Source organism: Falco peregrinus, chromosome 8 (assembly GCF_023634155.1).
Source record: "Falco peregrinus isolate bFalPer1 chromosome 8, bFalPer1.pri, whole genome shotgun sequence".
Classification (NCBI taxonomy): Eukaryota; Metazoa; Chordata; class Aves; order Falconiformes; family Falconidae; genus Falco; species Falco peregrinus.
The window spans coordinates 10,430,188-10,450,942 of record NC_073728.1 but is presented as its reverse complement, the minus strand read 5'-3'; the positions used below and the strand labels follow the sequence as shown (position 1 = coordinate 10,450,942).

The following is a 20,755-nucleotide window of genomic DNA, read 5'->3' as shown; positions in this document are numbered from 1 at the left end:
ATTTATGTTAAGTTATTATCAATACAACTTATATACAGGGCATTAACTATGTAATATATATTTATTATTCCTCTGTACAGAAATTCTATTGATTTCTTTCCCATCAAGAGCACAGTACTTGAATGCAAACTACTAGGTTTACAAAGGGATTACACAAAATCTTTCTTACTCTACCTTAAAACCCCACTTTTCTTCTTGTATCTTAGTAGATATTTCAGTCAGTGAGAGTCTCTCACCCCATTAAATACTGGCAGAGAAAGATAAAAAAAATATAATAATCTTTCATTTTGCCCCAAAAAATATGAAGAGCAAACACCCACTGAGCCTCCAACACAAAAAACTGTGCTTAACTTTATTAACATTTAAGTATGTATCTTAAGTTAAGCATATATTGTAGCACTTCAGGTGACTTACATGTGCTTAAATCTCATAAAGGTTAAGCACAAGCTTAAGTGCTTTTCTGAATCAAAGGCTCTCCCAGGTAGACCTCTGCAAGACCAGACAGTATTGTCTTCTGACACCATCTGTACTCCTACCCTGTTGGAGGCAACTGTCCAACCTGAGGAGCAGCGAAGGCAAGTGAGTACCAGCCTCTTGGGCAGCCCAGTCTGTCCACATTAACCAAAACTCCCCTGAAATTCCCCATTTTGAACTCAAGGCCTCACCTTTCAGGCCCCAAAGACCTGCTCAATCTGCATATCGCAACGGTTTTGTCTGCCTCTTGAGTTCTCAAAAAGCCTAGTAAGCTGTTCTGGTCTCCAAACAACAGTAGTACTACTAATAATAAAAATAAATGATAGGAGAGTGCAAGCATTGAAAGGTGCCACAAAAATGTTATCTGGATGGTTAGGGGAAGCCAAGCACTAGCCCACAAGAGCAGCTCAGGTGAGGCTTCCCTGCAGGAGCGGTCATGCATTGAGCTGCAAAAGCACACCCTAGCATCAGGATCACTAGTTAATGAGTGTCCCTTGTGGGATTTGCTAATTCCGGGTTTCCCAGGCCACCAGCATCATGCCCAGCCACTTGCAAAGGGGGTATGAGATCCCCAGGAAGCTGCTGGCACTGTCCACCTGCGAGCGCTTCTAACAAAAGGCCATCTAAAAACTCACCTTAAAGGTTTCTGACATGTTGCACATGTGTGCACATGCGAACACACACACACGCGCCAACAAACGACACTCACCATCTCGCCCCTTGCCAAGAACAAGGCAATTTCCAGACCTTTGTGCTGTTTTTAAGAACCAGAGGCTGGAAATTCAGGTCAAGGAAGCATCATGCTTGCCAGAAACACAGTATCACCAGAATTTGGGGAGCAGGAAGAGAACCAAACCAACGAAGCCCGCCTTTCCCCTCCCCAGCCTCCTGTTACCCCACGAATGAAAAGGGAAGAGAGAAGAGTTGTCAGGTAATATCAACATCAGACGCCACAGGCAGTCATCAGATTTTCTTTCAGCTGCTTACCAGTGTGGCTCCTTTTATGTACCATTAGCACATTGGGCCCAATGCAAACCATGCCACAGACGTCACATTTCAGTTTACCATTCGGAAGCCGGATTCCTCCCTCGCTCGATAGCTCCTGGATCTTTCTGTTATCCGCCATCTCGTTACTCTCAGTGAGGGGGTCTTCCAGGCTGCTTCCTTCATCATGAGCCCTGATCTCATCTTCCTGACTCAGGGGCTTCCTGTCACATTCCTCATCACTTTGCATTTCTAGCTTTACTGAATTTGCTGGAAAAAAAAATAATTAAAAAAGTTTATTTTCTAAGTTCCCAATCACTAATATAATGATAAATTTCTACTGTTATCAATATGAAAGCACAGCCTTGAAGCTCAAACCAACGTTAAGGGCCTCATGGTGGTGATGGCAACCCAAGTTACAACTGCATATTTCTTCAAGGCCTTGTTTTGGGGGATTATTTTTTTTAATTCCTAATTTCTATCCCTATTTTACAGCTTAGAAACTAAGGCACGGTGTGACCCAGAGACCTAGCAGAAGTTGCAGAGATGCAGCAGGCTTAAGAACTGACCTCCTGCTTCTCAGCTTGAAACACAGCAGCTCCCTTCCTTTCAAGGAGCCCAAGTCACAGGAACAAAGGACGTAGCAAGCTGCTTCTACCAGGTCTTTCCTGCCTAGTGCACCGAGATGCAGGGTTTCCAAAGACAGGACGCTCACTGCCACAGCTCGTGGAAACAAGCACCCTTTGCAGGCAGGACTGTTCAAAATGCAGGGACCTAGTGAAGCCGGGCTTATGGGCTGTGTCGGTAATCTCCAAATCACCCTGCCTGCATGGGCAGGTTTCCTGACAGAGGGGAGACCAACCTTTAGGATAAGCCTCCAGTGCTTTTTTGCTACCAACTTCTGATTCACATAAAATGGGACACTGCCAAGGCAAACAGGTCTGAAGTCAGACCTGCGCTGCTGGCTTATTTATATTTGCAAGTGAAATAAGCACAGCTGAAGATCTTTCATATCTGCCTGATCAGACTGATTTCTGTGATTCTCAGGTCACAGGACAAACCTCCTCGAACTGTCAAGAGCTTGTGGGATCAGCAAATCTTTGAAGAAAATGAATGCATCACACATTTTCCCATAGGGGTGTCAGTGTGCAGGAGTGTTTTAATTAGCGGACACCCCTATTTCAATGCCTCAGTGGTTGCTCAAAAGCGCCAGAAGGCCTGCCCCAGAGTCAGTCTCCATCCACACTGCCAACCAGAAGGCAAGCCCACGTGCCTACTTCCCTAAGCCCTGATCCTGCTGAGGGGTTTAGAAAGGAGGTGATTCAGCCTTCATATCTAAGCAGTCTCTGACCTCTGTACTAAGGCCGTTAGCACGAGCGTCAGTGACAGCAGTGGACCCAGAGTGCAAATGCATGCCTTGGGCATGGCCAGCGCCTCCGAACCCCGGCCAGGTGTGCTCCAGCACAGCCACCCACGGGGCCCTGTCTGGGAGCCCAATGAGAGAGTTATGAGTAAATGTGTCTGATCACTGTGAGGCACCCCAGTTTCAAACCGCTGGCCTGGAAGTGTCAGAAGACCAAAGCCTACTGCCTGAGACTTCCTCCTCCATCCTCCTTTCTCCTCCTTCCCCAGAATTTATAGTTAGGGAAAACACACAGTTCAGAGACTGATGTTGATACTGCAACTCTAAATCTCTGCTGTTACTCCTAGGGAAAGCTTAATGAACAGGGTAAAGGCACCAGAGACCAAACAACAGTAAGACGTTGCTTTTTAATCATAACATTGTTGAAACACATCTTCCACTATTCATCAAGGCACTAATGGGAGCTAAGGAATAAAAGTACTATTATGGCAAAACCCATCCAAAGCAAGGACGCAGCTGGATCAGATCACAGCAGACTAGTATCAGCACAGGGACCTGTCATGAAAACAGCCTGTAACTACAAAATATTTGAGTGCATCATTTATAAAAGGGAATTGATACTTTTGTTACTGCAGAAATGCATTTATTGTTTAAAAAAAAAAAAAAAAAAAAAAGGAAAAAACAGCACAAAGCTCAACCACCACCCAGCCCCAGTCAGTGCCTGGGGGCAGCAGGCATCTGGGATGGCCTGGGATGACCGCCCCCACCTATACCCAGCGTGATGGAAGAGCGCAGTCCCCCAGGGATGGCGCTCTGCTCCGTAGTGCCAACCCTGGTACCAACAGCACACACAGGGAAACACGCAGATGAAAGTAACCTCTTGCACCCCAAACCTGGCCGTGAAAGAGACACTCCAAACTTCATGTAATTGCAAATCACCTCCCCAGGGACAGATATTTTTCTTAATAGCTTCATCTGCGAGGCCACTGCTATCTCTGCGTGGGGAGGAGGAAAGGCAGAAACAGGTCAACAAGTGAGTGTTTGCAGGGGGGCAGCGAGGGGGCCAGAAGCAAGAGAAGTGATGGGAAGCCACCTGACACTTGTGCAGCGCCCAGGGTACAGCAGGTGGCACAGCAGTTGTCAGCCTCCCGACCAAGGGGAGGACATACCCTTGGTGCAGGGACTGAGCAGAGGAGACGATGAGTGGGAGCTCTGGCACTCGGTGGGCTGGCAGGGAGAAAGCTGAGGTCCTAGTCCCACCTCCCCATGGAATACACGCGCTGGTGATTTATGGACAGCCCACTTTCAGAGCTAAGGTGTCGTAGTTCCCTCAAATAATAGCAGCCTTTTGGGGTATTCAGCAAGCCTGAGAAGTAAGCCCGAGTAAACGCTTTTCTGTCTTCAGGAGCAGGATCTAATACACTTGGCCACACAAGCAGCTACGGAGGAGCCAGAAACAGTGCCCTGCACTCCTCACCTAAAACCCTGGGTCTCTGCCACAAGCCTGAGCGCTCCGCTCACACAGTAATGCACAAAATAACCAAAAGCCGCGTACCAGTTGTGTGTGTTTATATGTACTCACGAGAGAGAGAAAGCCTTGTATCTTACATGTCTTCTTACATATATAATTTTTTGTCTCTATTTCTCTGACACGGAATAATAAACACTTGACTGCAGTAAGTGCTGAGCACCACTGCTTCCCATTCAAGTCTGTGGACTACTGCCTGCCCAGCACATATGAAAGCAAGGCTGCAAGAGCTTACAAACTGGAAGATCATTTACTTTATCTTGCCCTAGTGTTTCCTTCTGCTGAATGATGGCTTTCATCCAACAGGATAAACAGCACAACGAAACGGAGTGAGCTGTTTGCTGAAAGGCAACCTCCCCAAATGCACAGTGCTCCGCAACTCCTGCAAACGTAGCTCACAAAGCCCAAGTAATTCATATTGCATCTTTCACAATATCCCAGCTATTCTGCAGAGTTGTGCAGGCTGTTTACTCTTCTTCCTGTGAGGGAAGGTGAAGGTGACTTCACACACACACACACACACACACACAGATCACCATCATCGCTGTTTTCAGAAACCCTGTGCTAGTTCTGTTGCTGCAGGAAGGTTTCCTTCAGCTGGGACTAGTCGCAGGTCTCCAGGGAAGGGAGCACTGGTGCAGCAGGGATCTCCTCAGCTTGTTGTGAGGGCTTTGCTAATCAGGTCATCTCCACTGCCTTACATCATACTGGTCCATATATTAGGCTTGCGTGGAAGCTTGCATACAAGCAGGTGCTTAAATTGCATATAGTTTGTTTTCTCTGTTCTGAGCCAGCCTTTGAAACTACAATCATTTAGTGGCACTGTCTTTGTTTCCATCTACAGCCACAAACTCCGAGAGCATAATGAACTGTGCTGCAAAGAAAAAAGAAATATTCACGGGATGTTTATGGCTATCCTGCATCATATACAAGTCTCCACATAAAATTTCACCCTGGGTTCCCTTGCCTTTCTTCATGCTTGCTAAAAGTGGCAGGCTTTCTCATTCTTTGGCAAAGCAAAGCATAAATAAGTAAATGGGAAAAAAAAATTAAGTTTTTGGCACTTTTCCTAAAAATCACAGCAAAAGAGATAGCAGGGATAAACTGTAAACCGGATCCCTGCAAAAGCATAAACTTCAAGTCAGACCATTTCCCTCCAGTTAATACAAGTTCCTTCCACTTCTTCCCGGTCCAGCTCAACACTTCGTGGGAAAAAAGACAAGTAGCCACAAAAGTTTCTACCTATGAACACAAAGCTAACGGCACATATTCACCAGACCACACAGCAATTTTATTTTTTTTTTTTTTCTCCTTCAGAGCACCAACCAGCTGATCCTGAATCACACTTGATGCTGAGTGGCCAAATTTAATACAATTATTATTAATGTCTCATAAGTGCTAATTAAATTGCAATTCTCTGTTAAACAGCATTTTGGCAAGTTTTCAGTACCAAAATAGTTCCTTCACCCACAAATTAGGGTCGCTACAACAAACCAGAAGTTGGAAGATCCACCTAAGAAAAACATTCCTAGTATTTCATCCTCTGTCACGGAAATTTGTCTCCCTCAAAAGCGAGATCTCAGAGGGGGAAAAACCCTCCTGTCTTGCTGAGAGATTGGATCCCCAGGTGGGGTGTAAATTAAAGCACTGTTTACCTGCTTTGTAAGTTAGCAAGCTAGAGTGCAATTCCCACTACAGAACAAAATTCCTTCTGTCCAACACATCAGGGAGCAAGCAGGACTATGCCACTCTGTCTCTTCCACTGTCTGCTGTCCTAGGTCGTTGCTTATTTTATCTGTGGCCTTGGAAAACCAGGCTAGCCACTGTCACCATGGGTTTGTGGTCTTCAGCTAGAGGTTAGCCTTTCCTGGCAGCGGCCATGCACCACCAGCCCCTTCCTGCTGCCTCCGGAGCAGCAGAAAAACCAAGCCTGACTCCTCAAGACCTCCCACGCCTCTTCCCCCATCCTTCTCCTCTCACCAGCAGGAAATGAAGCTCTGGCCCAGCTTCAGATAGTCATCCTTGAGGAGGCAAAATTAAAATCTGCTGCCCCCGAAGAGCCTTGGGGTGGCTCTGTGGGCGAACACAGTGAAGGACATTCGCAGCTAACGCGGACACAATGCGTTCTATAACCAAGCTGGTCTTATAACTGGGGGCAGGGGATGCATTTGCTTTCTTGGGGTCTTCTGCAGATTCCCTGCCCAAAACGCAATATAATGCAATATTTGAAGCCTGGATAATGTGTCTGTTCTTACCCAAGAATGCAAAGAAATTCAGAAGTTGTTACTTCCCCCTGGAAAATGAGCCTAACTACCACAGCACAGTGACAGGCAGCTACAAGCACAACCTTCTGCACATTGTCTCATCAATGGTCAATGACACCATCTATTTTAATTATGAACTTCTAGGCAGTGGATTAATGACATTGCTAATTGGCAGCTAAAGACAAATAGAAAGTGACCCAGCTTCTCCCATGTTTTGAACCTGGGTACCAAGCTCGTACACATCACAAGACTCAAATGTGGAATGTTTTATACTATTACATGCCCTGTTTCTATACTATTAAAAGCACTCAGTAATGGTGAGTGGAATACAGTTAATCTTAAGAGCTGAAATGGCAAACCAGTAAGTGTTTTGTAAAAGAAAAATTAAGATGGGGCAAGGGGGAGGGCATGGAGAACTCTTCTGTCTTGACACATCTTGAAATTCAAGGTAAGGAATGCCAAAAGCTGGAAACAAGGAGCCCTGACTCTTGTTCAGTCTAAGAGCACTCTGGTAGCAAGAAGGGTCCTTAAAGAGGGTGTTTACACCACTCCAGAAGTGTAGTGAGACTTTAATGCATATTTAAACATACTTTCCTCCTGGAATAGTATAAAGGGGTCTTAGGGAAAATAAAACTTCATCTTTGAGTTTCTTGTTGTTGGTAGAATTTGGCTTTTTAATTAATGAGGCTTTTCAAGTCCATTTTGGCTTAACTGTGAGCTATTAAATGTGTAAACAAGGGAGCACGGACAAATCTTCCCTTTTTCAAAAGGCATGCATACAAAGGGTGAGAACGCCAGCCGAGCAGCAGCAGAACCAGTCAAGGAATCTGCTCTGTTGTCACCTCATAGCCACAAAGTACTTGGCAAACAGGTTGACATTAAAAAGCAAATTAGCTAGAAATTATATTTAGTTGCTAAGAAATGTACAGGCCTCCCTTTCTCCTCGCGCTGCACTGGTGCAAAGCAGGTATCACTCCAAAGCTGCGTAGGTGTGATGCTGCGGAGTAAGGACAGTTGGGTCTGCTCAAGGCATTGGCAGCACATCTGCTGCTTTGGGGTTGATAACTGTGATCTTCAGGAGAAAGGAAGATGCCTCTTAAATGACACCTGTGGGCAATGCTACCCTAACAATACTGTAATGGAAAATGTTTCAGTTGGGGTTTAGAAAGGTGTATTTCAAGGGAGCCAGCTCTGCTCTCACAGTAGATTGAGGCTTTCTGGAGGCTTAGAGAGTTAAAAGAGGCTGTATCTGGATGGAACAAACGAGGGTGAGGGTGAACGTCACCTGCAAAGAACGGGGAATTACCCAACTCCTTTCTCCAGTCAAGTGACAACAGCCTCAGCGGGGCCTCTAGCACTACATGTGGACATCCCCGATGCTGGGTGTCAAATTTGTTTATCATAAGCTGCCAAAGACTTGGCTTTTGGCCACTGAGCAAGTGCGAATCTTAGATGGTGACACCATGTTGTCACAGTGACCTCAGCAGGGTTATGTCCATTTGTAACAGTTAAATCAGTATTTTGTAAATAATAAAAAGGAGGAAGAAAATGAAAGATTCAGAAGCTTTTGTGCCGAGTCCTCTTCTGCATGCTACAAACGGGATTCTTCAAGCCTACATGGAGGTGGTTAATGCGCCAGAAATTCAGTGAGAAATGATCAGCTTATTTAGGCATCCTTAGAAATTTTTAGTTTTCAAATTGAAGAATCTCAGTTTAAGCCTGCTACCTCTGAAGTCAATTTAAACTCTCACGAAATGCAACAGAATACTTATTTCATATCTTCTGGAGGTGGTGTGTGCGGTAAGTGTAGACTAACAGGTTTGTTACACCCAAGTTTAGTTTAAATTAGGATGTGGTTGCATAGTTAAGCCAAGCTTCAGTCAGGTTTTAGCTGACACAAACTGTGGTTGACATCCTCTTGTTCCCCAACCCTTCCATATTTTATACCAGCACCAGTGCTCATGGAACTGTCTGGTAAACCAATCTGGTTGAAACTAACCTTCCTGAGAAAAATCAACTATCTTTAGCCGGATTTAGGCCCCTGACCAAGTGTACTGTGCTATCACAAGAAGCTGACATGGAGCAGCACCCTAGTTGTCTCTGCATGCTTTCAGTACCTACAGTTTTAAAATACCGGCCGGCTTCTCCCAACCCAGCTGTCCATGGCAAGACACAAGGAATGAAGACTGCAGCAGTGAAACCTGTGGAACAACTTTTATGCTCAAATGGCTGTACAAGCTTATACAAATATTAAACTGAAAAGACCACAGTTACAGTCGGAAGGGCTCAGATTTAAGCACACAGCATCCCAGCAAGTGCAGCACTGAGACATGAAATTCTTTTCTATCACAGGACCCAAATCTGATGGTTTCAACTATTTCTGAGTCACATTCAGTGAGAACCCTGCCGAAGTCCAAAGGCTGAGACACTGAGTAAGGAGTACCCTGGCATAAGTAAGGATGGCGGTATCTAGACCAGAATTTGCCCCAGATGCCCAGCCTTTAGGCATGACTGTTTGCTCACCGCAAATTACCCATGCTGCATAACTCCATCTGGCAAGAGTAAGAACTCCTAATTGAATATATATGATTGTTCAGTGTCGCAAGATTCCTCTCCAGAAGGACCTCAGGCCAAATTTCACCCACAAATGCTTCTATGCAACTTCTACTTACACAAGTGAGAGTCATGTATTCATATCCCAGGGTAGGAAAAGTACTCCTGATGACCCACCCTCTCCCTCCTTCTTTGCCTATACTTACAAAATAATTATGGTGCAACAAGTATTGTGCTTAACATAATACAAAGTTTCTGCCGATGCCCTATAGGTGCAAGGAAGAGCTTCCTCACCCTCATGCCTCCTATCCATTTGCAATGTCAGAACCTAGCCCCAAAAGATGAGTGGAACACAGTTGTACTTGGCTTCTAGCTGCTGTCCCTTCTGCTGGTGCTTGTGGTAAGCCAGTTATGAGGCTTGAACTCATGGATTTTTCCCTAAGGTCAAATTAGGAACAATTGTTGGATTACCTGTTTATTCATTCTGTGAACTCATGGATTTTTCCCTAAGGTCAAATTAGGAACAATTGTTGGATTACCTGTTTATTCATTCTGTTTATTCATTCTGCTACTTTTTGGGCTGTTTTGATGGGGCGACAGAGAATAGGATTTTTGTCCCCCCTCTCCTTTTTCTGTTGCATGAAACATGCTTTTCTGGGCAAATGTCATCTAGCAAATTTTCCGCCTTTATACAACACCTGGTCAGCCCTTGTACACTCCTTGACTCTCTCCTGCTGCATACTCTAATCACTGGGACTTTCTGCCTTTGTCTTAATGACTTTACCCTTGTTACAGAGAGGCAGGTGATGTTGAGGGGGTGCTGTGGTGCGTAGCAGGTGTTCTCCAGGAACCCTTTTCATTGTAAACTTTTATTTCACAGTTACTGTGAACTGCAGGAGGCAGGGTTCGGTGATGTGGGTGGTCTTTCACAGCCCTTTCCCTTGCTGATCTAAAGCAAGTCTCTTACTGTCTGCAACATGTACATTAAATACTGTCAGTCTCCTACCACAGCTCTTTTTTACTTCAGGGTTATTTCTGATGCACACTGAAAAACAGAGAGAGAAGGAATGATAAAATCAGGCTCAGTCCTGTAGTGAAACACTGTCTCTCAAAACATTAAACCATGAACACCTTTTTATTTTTAAGAACCGTTAACATTCTAATAAGGGAGCAGAAGAAACATATATTCATTGAGCAGTGATACACCATTCACCTCTAAGTGGATTTTCTAAGAGGCTGCTGAGAGCTCTATATGGTACCAAAAACTAGAAGTTTGTAATGGAAAATGCTGACAAACTACAGCTATATATGGATCAACTCTTACAAACAAAAATAAAGTGATTTATAACATCCATTTAAAGTGACCAAAACCTCATTGCTCACTCATTGTCATCTCTTGCTTCTTAAGAAGTGCATGACTTTCTAAAATGCTTTCCAGTGTACGCAAAGAGTAGTAATTATAACAGTAATGATTATTTCATTTCTAAGGAACTTTCCGGTAGGGAACTACACTATATTTGAAAATACACTTGAAAAAGTCATTTGAAGCCAATGGAATGGCTTCTCTGGGTCTGGATCAGTTACTCTGCTTCATTTTCTGGCATTTTTACCACTGGAGACATTATTTTAAATAAGTAAAAGGCTTTCATTACAAAGTTACACCTTTGGATCATTCACAGCTTTCAGGAAAATATGTATTTATTTTCAATTATATAAACTCTAAATCGTTCTAATGCAACCTGACCTAGCAACGTCCCCCTCTAAAGGAGACGCCTACCCTGACTCATCAACCCATGGAAAATTATAAGATAATCACCTGCCACAAAAATATTTTGTCACTACATTGTTAAAAAAAAAAAAAAAAAAAAGAAAAAAAGAAAAAAAAGAGATTAACAACAAACCCCGATTCGTTTATTTATTTGAGTCAAAGCCTTGTCTGTACCCTTGGAGGCAGATGCCTGATGCAAAGCAATGGGCAGATCCCCAGGTACAGGACCATTTGCAGCCCTGGATCTCTTCAGTCTGAGTGTGGGAACTTCCCACCACCCGTTCAGTGTTGGATTCCACTGTGATTGAAAGAAAAAAAAAAAAACAAAACAAACAGGGAAAGCAGTTTTGCCTAACCACAGTATGACTGCATAAAGTTGAAGGAAAGCTTAAAAGCCAGTGACTTTGTAAATGCTGAGTTCTGTCAGCATGGTGCTGCTTTTGGGCATGTATTTTTAGTTGAGACAGATGAAAAAGTGTATTTCCCCCCCCTCACCCCCCCCCCTTTTTTCTTCTTTACTGATTTCAGATGGCCAATGGGGACGAGAATTTGGGGATGTGGGATCTAGACAGTCCTGCTCACAGTTCAGAGACCCCAGCAATATTGAATTCAGCACATTAAGGAAGGACTTAGAGCACAAAAAGTCACCTACATCTAAAGATGCACATGACAGGGCTACTCCAAGAACCAGACACTGACGGTGTGTTATAAGGATGGCAGAATCTGGTTTTGTCCCTTAACTTTTCCAAATTTAAAGGACAAAACTGTTTATTAAAGGAAAGAACTCTTTATAATAAATTTCCTCTTTCTGAATTCACTTCAAGAATCTAAATCTGTTTAAACCCCAAATTTAATATACTAAAAATGGGGGGAGGGTATCTCTATTGCCTCCTTCCCACAACTTAAAACACACCAGCTATTAAAACAGCAAGATATTAAATGACTATTCATTCTGATATTTTTTTTTAAAGCAGTGCTAGGCTTTCACCTGTATCATTATTATGTAGGCAGTGACAGATGGCAATGGAAAAATATAAAATAACTCTTAGAGTATTAACTTTTTTCAGTACCGTATGTGTCAGATTCTTTAGCATAAATAAATGGCATTACACAGTCTCATTAAATCTATACATCTGTGTAGTAACTTGCAATTTATGGATATTTTCTGACACAATGTACAAACCAACAGGTTTAGCTCACATGTTTCTTTTCTCACCATGCCATCTCCAAGTCACCAGAAAAGCAAACAAAAGCAAAACCCTACAGTAAATATTCCTGAAGCATTCTATGAGATTTGCTATTCATCATCTCCACATATTTAAGGAAACAAGAAGGGAAGAGGGTGATGGAATCATGGAAGAAAGGATCTGGAGGGAGTTGGCAAGTAAAACAGATAATTAGGTACCTAAAAATTTACATATCTAACAAGGGATGTTTCCTCAAGTTAGATTAAAACAATAAGAACAGCAGATGCGCACATACATTTTTCTCATATCAACTACTTAAACACCAAAAGCACCCACCACATTTTCACCACGATACCTAAGAGCGCTGAGCAGATACCTACCCTCATTGAGTGCTACAACAAGGATGGACTAGGGATTGCAGGACCAAACCCCAAGCTGATACATTTCAGACTGCTGAGGAGGTCATATGATGCACCATCACCAAACAAGCTGCACGATGCTGCAAGTGGCTTTGAGCACCACTCAGTATGTATTACTGCAGAAGAGTCAAGAAGATGGAGACAACAGATTCAGGAACTGAAGCATCTGATACTTCCTCAGGAGATACATGCAGACCCATAAACTCAGCTACTCCGTGGAAACCACATGTTCAACCACCACATACAGCTGAGCACATAGCCTCTCTGATGGATGGCAGAACTATTGATTTCACTGTCCCAGTTAAAAAGTTTCTTTCTGGGCCACAAGTTGTCTTTGGGAGCCCTCCCTTCACACAACAGCCCGCTGGTCCAGGCTGGTGGAACAGGATGCAGCACCACTCACTGTTACTGTTCATTAAAGATGTCAACAAAAGATAAAAATCCATAAACATAGCCACAGCCAAAGAACAAGTGCTTGCCATGGAGGAGTACAACAGCTCTGCAACTATATTCCTGATCGCTGTGTTTCAAAAGGTACCTCCTTTTTCAACTCCTGTGATAGTACTTTTGGAGATGTTCTCCAAAGAGCTCCAACAGATCTGGAGAGCTGTTAATACCTCCAACATATCACAGGAGTATCAAGAAACACTCCTGCCTGAACATCAAGTCACATCTTACAAACTCAGACCTCACGTATGTGACACATTCCCATTGGAAAGCTTAAATTTGGCATTAGCAGCAACTTCTGCACGTCACCCTTTTGTCTGCTTGAGTAAAGGATCTGTTGGGAGCTATTTATGTACTGGCTCTTTTCCTCTAGGAGGAGCTGGTATTTCTGCCTAAAATTAAGATGGGTTGACACTTCCTACGATGAGGCCCTGTTTTTTACTTGCTTATCACTTTGCCAAAAACAATTTAGGCTGAAATTTATAGGCAATATTTTTTTGTGTGTGTGTGAAACTGCAAATCAAAAACATTCAACCATCTCTGACAAAGAGGTCTGAGAAACCACCATCATGGGTTCTTAGTGTTCAAGTAAGGCAATCTGTGACCAGCCAAACTAACGAAGCCTGCTTTTCTCTGGATTTGTACCCACAGCCTCTTTCAAGCCCTCTTTCCTTGCAGTAAACCCAACTGGGGTACCTGCTGCCAAACAGAATGAGTAATATCTGAGTTCCGCTTGCCTTTCCCCTCACTAACGAAGGCCAGCAACCCCAAGAGATCCTCTGACCAAACCCCAAGTTTCATCTCCTGGGTACGCTTCTTCTATTGTGCCAGTACAAGAGAAGTGAGACCCAGAGACATGAAACATCACTGACATGCCTTGCTTGATTTTGAGGATAGGTCATGTGCATTTAAAAAATCATTACTCACTGCAATGAAAAGAAGAAAGAGAAAAAAAAAAAAAAAGGAATGAATTTGGCATCCTAAGAGCCTCACTAAAGCTCTTTAAAGTGCATAATTCCATCACCGTACTGTACATAGCACACAATCTCTGAGGGGTAATTATCCATGGATTGGAAGCCAGTGTGAATATACACACAGTCAGTCAATATGATGTTGTGCTTGCTGCTGCTGCTTCTCTCTTTTTTTTCCCTTCTTTTTTTTCTTTTCTTTTTTTTTTTTTTTTTAAATCAATTTTAATTGTTGTGGATCTATTTCTGCTAATAAAAGAGAGTGAACCAATTCTGGTCGGATAGATTTCTGGATACGGAAAATGAGTGAGCAAAACATGTGAGAGTACTTACTGTATTACCAGAAATATTTATAAATGGCTCTTCCCTCCCTCGGCTGGCAGAATATCAAAGCACTGAGGAAGCAGCACGGATGGCTTCTGAAGGGATGGAGAATGCAAAAGTCCGTTCCTTCATCACCAACCTGAGAAAGCAATGCCACAGAGCTCCGGCAGAAGCCCAGACTGGAACTGCTCTAACAGCAACATCTCCCCTCTTGTCAAAGGGCTAACGCTATTCTGAGCACAAACTGTATTAGAAAGGATCACAAATGAGCCTCTACAGGAATATATAATGTGTCTACCGGGTTATGACAACATATGAACTGAAGACCTAAGGTTTTTTGTAATTCAGATGTGATTCCTGAGACTGTCCGTCATTCCAGCCGAGGACAATCATATTCTCTGAAGGCTTGATGCCTACATGCACCAAGACCCACCTAGAGTCTTCGGGCTTGAGAGTAGTGCAGCCTTTTTTATAAAACACAGCATTATCACAATGTATTAGGTGCATTTCTATCAGCAAAATAAAACTGTAGAGACAAGCAGATTTTCAAGAGACACATGGAAAATCATCCATATCCTTGTGTGAGAACTTGGCTGAGAAAGAAAGGACTCTACACCATCAGCTCCTGCAAACAGGGTTCCTGCAGAGGTAGACACACACACAGAGCTATACTGGGATGCAGATTCCTGGCGCGGACATGTGCTTTTGCATAACTCATACCTGCACACAGACTAAGGAGGCTTTCTAGAATTGGATTAACCAAATACACACTCTGAACTTTGTCTAACACCATGATTTGTTTCCACGTATCCCACTTGTGTTAATGCAAAGGCATGCCAGCCAGCTGTGGTCTGCAGATTTACGCTGGGAAGGGGGGGCAGGGAAACGGGGGAGACAAGCACTCAGTTGGGCTGCTGTGCTCCCAGCTGTCCCTGTGCCCAGCCAGGCACCTGCAGTGACGGCTGGATCGCGGGAGTGTCCCGAGTCTGCTGTTTGTTCCCATCGGTGGAGAACTACAATAAGGCGCACCAATTCCCAAGTTAGCTTGTGCATGTGAAAACGCCTGGGGGTCCTGATTCAGTGCAATACTTAAGCAATCGCTGATCTTTAACATTAAAGTCAACAGGACTTCAGTACATACATAGGTAATTACATGAATTCATCATTGGGCTGAGCAAGCATGTTCCCGCTCACAAAAGCAATGAAAGGACAACGTGCAGGAAGAACGAAAAGCCTTCAGGAAAGGATTAGTAGTGTCACAAGTTAAACATCTCCTCCCTGATGACATACAGGATCGGGTCAACTGTGCAGACAAGCGAGAACGCTGTAGCATGAAGTTAGAAATGGTAATAGCCTGCTCAAACTACTGCCTGTAGTAGCTTTGCAGATAGCAACCACAGAATACTAATGTACAATAAGCAATAGTTTAACAGCTCTCCTGTATAGAAGAGGTAGAGGTTTTTCAGCATTTAACTGCACATCATTTCTATTCCAGATCTCCTACTTGGCTGTTTTAACTTACCTAGCAGATTTAAGTGTAAGAAATAACAATAAACTTCTCTCTGTAATCAACTTCTGAAACCCTGCAAACTCTTGCTTTATGGTTCTAAAAATCATATCCTAGGAAGGCTATAACCTAATAGCGATATGCTGTCTACTGAATTACAACAAATAATGCAGAAGGACCTGAGCGACAACTCCACCCCGCTGTTAAAAATAGGTAACAGGGTGACAATATGAACACATTTCAGTTATACAGTACTAAGTAATCTACGACTAGTTATGACCAATCTCGGTCTTTTTTTTTAAAAAAAAAAACAACAAAAACAAAGAAACCAACCCACATTATTTTAAAAATTCTCTTAATCCACACTAAATATTACAAGTTCCTCAGATGATTATGTCTTCTCATAAGTACAGGAAATATCAAGAATTTACAGTCGGTCATTTGAGTACCCTTGCTCACACCAAGCAGAAAGTAGTTCAGCACCTGCTGAAATAATTGCCAAGCAAGGAAAAGATAAAGATATAAAACAAATTTATGGGCTGTCTAGCAGACTTTACATTCAATTTTCTCTTGTCACATTCTCATCAAGTGTATGTACCCGCACAATTCTAGTTGCAAAGGTTACGATCAGAACAGTGTCAGATTCAACTACCCTTGTGCCAAATTTGATCTGAGGGGTTCAGTAAAGCAGTATGCATACTCCCAGGTCAGACATATAATTTTATGTGTCACATGTGATTCTTCATTTATCTGTTTTCGTGTGCAGAGTGGATCCATTGACTTCCTTTAATGTTCCTGAACATTCATAACCACCATTATTAATGCATATATGCTAAACAGTCCTTGCAGAAAGTGACTTGTTCATATAAGCAATGCCTCATTACTGCTCCATTGTCAAGTTTCTGGCCTGGGGCTTTGGGATCACTGGCTTCCTTTAAGAATTATCAACAGAGGATTCTCACTCTAGGGTAAGAATAAAACATCTACCATGAGGTAGAGCCTGAGATGCTTAAAGCTTGGAGATTTATTTTAGGCAACTGCACCCCGCACACACGGAGGTGGAATATTCCAGTCTCCAACTTTCAGTTCTGTTGGGAGACATAAGGAAAATAAGAGGTTTTGCAGTGACTATTGAAGACAAAAAGAACGAAATAATCATATGGGTCAAACAAACAGAAACATTTCATTTGCCATGAAAATAATTTGAGTTGACTCAAGACATTTATTTGACCAAAAAGAAAATAAATATTTCTTTAGTTGTATAACCTCCCCCTTTCAAGTGCTGGCCCTTTTGAGTTGAAATACATCATTTTGAAACAAACATGGAAATGTTCTCTACTTTCAAGCATCAAAAGCCATTTCAATATTACTGAAGTGTTTTCTCCCCCAACATTTTCATCTAACTTGACTCAAATTTCATTCTGGTCCTGCTCACAAGCTGCCTTTTTCAACGAATTTATTACTTGTCATTTCCACCTAGCGGCTTCCACAGCCAGCTCGTTCCCAGCAGGCTGTAAGGATGCAAACCAGTCTTGAGCTAATCTTCTGCATCAGGAACTAAGGAAGCATTGAACTCGTTTAAATCAAGGAATTTGTGAAACAGGCATTCTTTACAACTAAATAACTAAATTAAAAAAAAAATATAAAAAAGCAAACATTTGAAACCTCTATATGTCCTTAACAGTATGATGGCATAGTTACATAGTATTTTGGAGAATGCAACAGCTGTGCCTCCTATCCCTTTCTTCAGCACAGATGGGTAATTCAGAAGCCTTCACTGTGTTCCTGGCTGCCCAGACAGGGCTGGGATATAGGAACTCTGCAGTCACTACACCTCCGTGGTCCTACAGCCATACCCTCTGCTATGTCTGGAATTGATCCAGCTGAAAAATAATCTGAGGTGGGAAGGGGGTTGCTGATATGAGGCTGGGAATAAACGGAAAGGGGAAACAGTGGCTGCATATGTCTGCATGAGTACTGCTGTCCCCAAATGCAAGCTGCGGACACCTCAAGGACCCAGCCTGCATCTCCTGTATGCACTTTCTGCCTACCATGAGGTGCAAGTCTGGGTTTGGCTCTACGTCTGCTCCCAAACGCAGGTGCAACCAGGGAAGCCAGCACGAGGCTGCTATAGGTACTCCAGTGCCAAGCTGAATTTATAAAAGCCCCTCACTTCTCTGGGCCCTAAACTTCCCCTCAAAATCAGTTAAGGCACTTTCATAAATCTTACTTGGCATCTAGTTGCATCCTTAGGTGCCTAAACACATGTTTAAACAGGAATCTAAATCTCTTTGCAACTCTGTTCATCTACAGAATAGAGGTTGTAATTCTCTATCTTATGGGGGTTCGGCGACAATAAATTGATTAATGTTGGAGATTAATGTTCATGTGTTGAAGCCAACGGAAGCAGAAACAAATCCTAATTCAGCATGACATACACTGCTTACAGGAATCCCAGCATTTGTAAAGCCAGTGCCTTCTCTATCAGGGACAAGATACATTTGCTTGCAAAGAAACTTGCACAATTTTCATTCCATATATTTTGGCTCAAGCTAGTAGTAGCAGCCTGCCTCTTTCATGAGCCCTTCAGAAAAAATATCTCTGTACATCATTTAAGTTCTCTGCTGTTGGGTTCAATGAAATTGATGCAGAAAAACTTGGAATGTAAATTCAATCAACAGCTGAAGTTTAACACAGGCTGAAAGATAAAGAAAGGCAGACAGGACTTTGCATATGTTTGCACAAAAGAAATTGTTCAAGTGAGTGGGAAGAAATTTCTAATGCTAATGTCTTATAACATGACCCCGTGCCAGTTGAGATGTCTTCCACAAAGATCACATCATGTGGCCTTGATTCCATGACTCATTATTTCCAATGTTAAAAGAAAAGTATGGCTGGATACTATACTAAGAAAGAAAATTAATTTCTGTCACTACAGTAAGTTTTTCTTATATTGCAAACAGAATACATTGATAAAAAAAAAACAACCCAGAACCTGGATGTTAATTTAAGGCAAAATAGGTCATTAATAGTAATTTGGGAAGAAAAAGTAACTACATCTGCTAAAATAGCATCTACTTGAAGACACAACAAACAAAATCCTGCCTAGTATTTAATATACTTTATTATCTCCCTCTGTAAACAGAACACATGAGTAGTGCTGGCTTTAAAGAGGGGATGCATTATACAGAAAATGTCAAGGCTGTCATTGAGAAAATCATGAAGATGAAGCAGACTCCGACTCAAGCAGAAGGAAGAACCTCTACCTCCCTTTGGGGTCTACAATGACACTTTGAGCACTTGCTCTGGGTGACTGAGCCCAAGCTCTCCATGGCACTGCTACAGCCTCTACCTTTTAAGCTGACAAGGGTGCTGATGATGCCCCTGTTTTCATCAGAAATTCTATCTAGATTTTAGAAATTGTCTCAATTTATATATCAAGACTTGCACACATCTGCAGAGAGCTTTGATTTCTAGACACCAAAGGCTTCCAGCAGGAAAAAAAGCTTCTATGAATAGTTTCCCACCCACTCTCACAGCAAGACTGATAACTGTACATTTGTGCCTGTGCTTGGGTAGAAAAGGTACACACACACACATATGTACACACATGTGCTTCTGCTGGTGAAGTTATGCTCTCTTCTTAGCTTGGGTTTGATTGTCCTTGCTTGAAGACTTGCACAGCATCCTGAACCCATCAGAACACTATCAGCCCTAGAGCCCAGCACCACAGGTTTTTATCAGGAAATGCGTGTGCTGATAGGTTTTGTTTCTACCATATCTTTGTCTGGTGGCTGGAGAATTTAGGTGCAGGAAAGGACGTGCATGTCAGCTGGATAACAAACATCACCGGCCACTGGCGAGTCAAGCAAATAGCAGGACTGAATGGAACGGATTTGACCCAGAGGTTACTATCTTTTCAAAATATTACACGTGACCATTCCTTAAATAGATTAGATGACACATTCTCAGCTAAACAAAAATGAGAAAATGGGATTGTTATCCTCCTATTTGCCCGGTTCTTGGAAAAAAAAGGAGGGCAAACTTTCAACCTTCTTAAAAAGGCAGTGAGCTTTCTGCATTCCTGACCTTTCACTTGCAGAGGGAATGCTGATTTCTTGCTGAGCTATGGCTCTGATCATCCTTGCCAAAGCTAAGATGTACATGAGCTGGCTTACCCTTGTTTCCACTGGCTGCTGGAGCATGCCAAAGAGACTGTGTGCCCTACTGCCTTAAGCACAGAGCCAAGCAATGTGATACTTTTCAGAACCTTATATAGCACTTTAAGAGCTGTATAGAGGAGCTCAAAGCAGGATGACATAGAGGGCAGTGGTGCAGGGAAGTTGAGAAATGTCTTCTAGTTTTTCTCTCAAGCAGATCAAATGGTCAGTTCCAAAGTGGGGCATGGTAAACTCCCTAAATTTTTGGAGTCAAAAGTTAGTTGAAAGACTAGAATAACACAGAGTAGGAGGGAAAAGTGGATGCAATCACCCAGAGACAAAAAAAGAAGGTTTATTCAAGCATTGCAGTATGACAATCATGCATTGCAAATGCCCCAGTGAAGTCAAAATTTGCAGTCAGTATTGGAGGCCTGAAGTTTCAGCATTCATAAGGTAGGTCAGCTAACTGAAGCACTCCGGGAGCTGTCTTTGGCCACATCATTTCTCCCAGTAAGCCCAACAAGAAACACTTGTGCTGAACTACTACTTCTAAATACCCAAGTTACTGTTTGAACAGACTTACTACTACCCCGTCCATCAGAGCAGTGCCTGCAGATCCTAAATGATGCTAGGGTCCCTTCCTGCCCAGTGCTTTGTTTTACCTAGCATAAGAAAAACGTGCAATGGCAGAAAGTCAGGAGGTCTGTACCTGCAGTGCCCACTTATCTATGCTGTTATTTAGTGCAGTGCCTAATACATGCTGCAGTCCTACAGTTCTACTTCTGAATGAAAAGGGATCAGCATTTCAT

At 42.8% G+C, this 20,755-nt stretch overlaps 1 protein-coding gene across 12 annotated transcripts in view; it reads right to left on the bottom strand.

The window, feature by feature from the left end:
- The window catches only part of IKZF2 (IKAROS family zinc finger 2), a 121,152-nt gene that overhangs the window by 56,529 nt on the left and 43,868 nt on the right, over positions 1-20,755 (bottom strand). For 9 of the 12 annotated variants that reach the window (XM_027796768.2, XM_055812387.1, XM_055812384.1 and 6 more), the window contains one exon: positions 1,462-1,728. The exons of 1 other annotated variant lie outside the window; for it this stretch is intronic. In XM_027796768.2, coding sequence (XP_027652569.1) covers positions 1,462-1,728 — 267 coding nt within the window. The remainder of the gene's footprint in view (positions 1-1,461; positions 1,729-20,755) is intronic. 2 more of the 12 variants (XM_027796766.2, XM_027796767.2) reach the window with 1 other exon arrangement.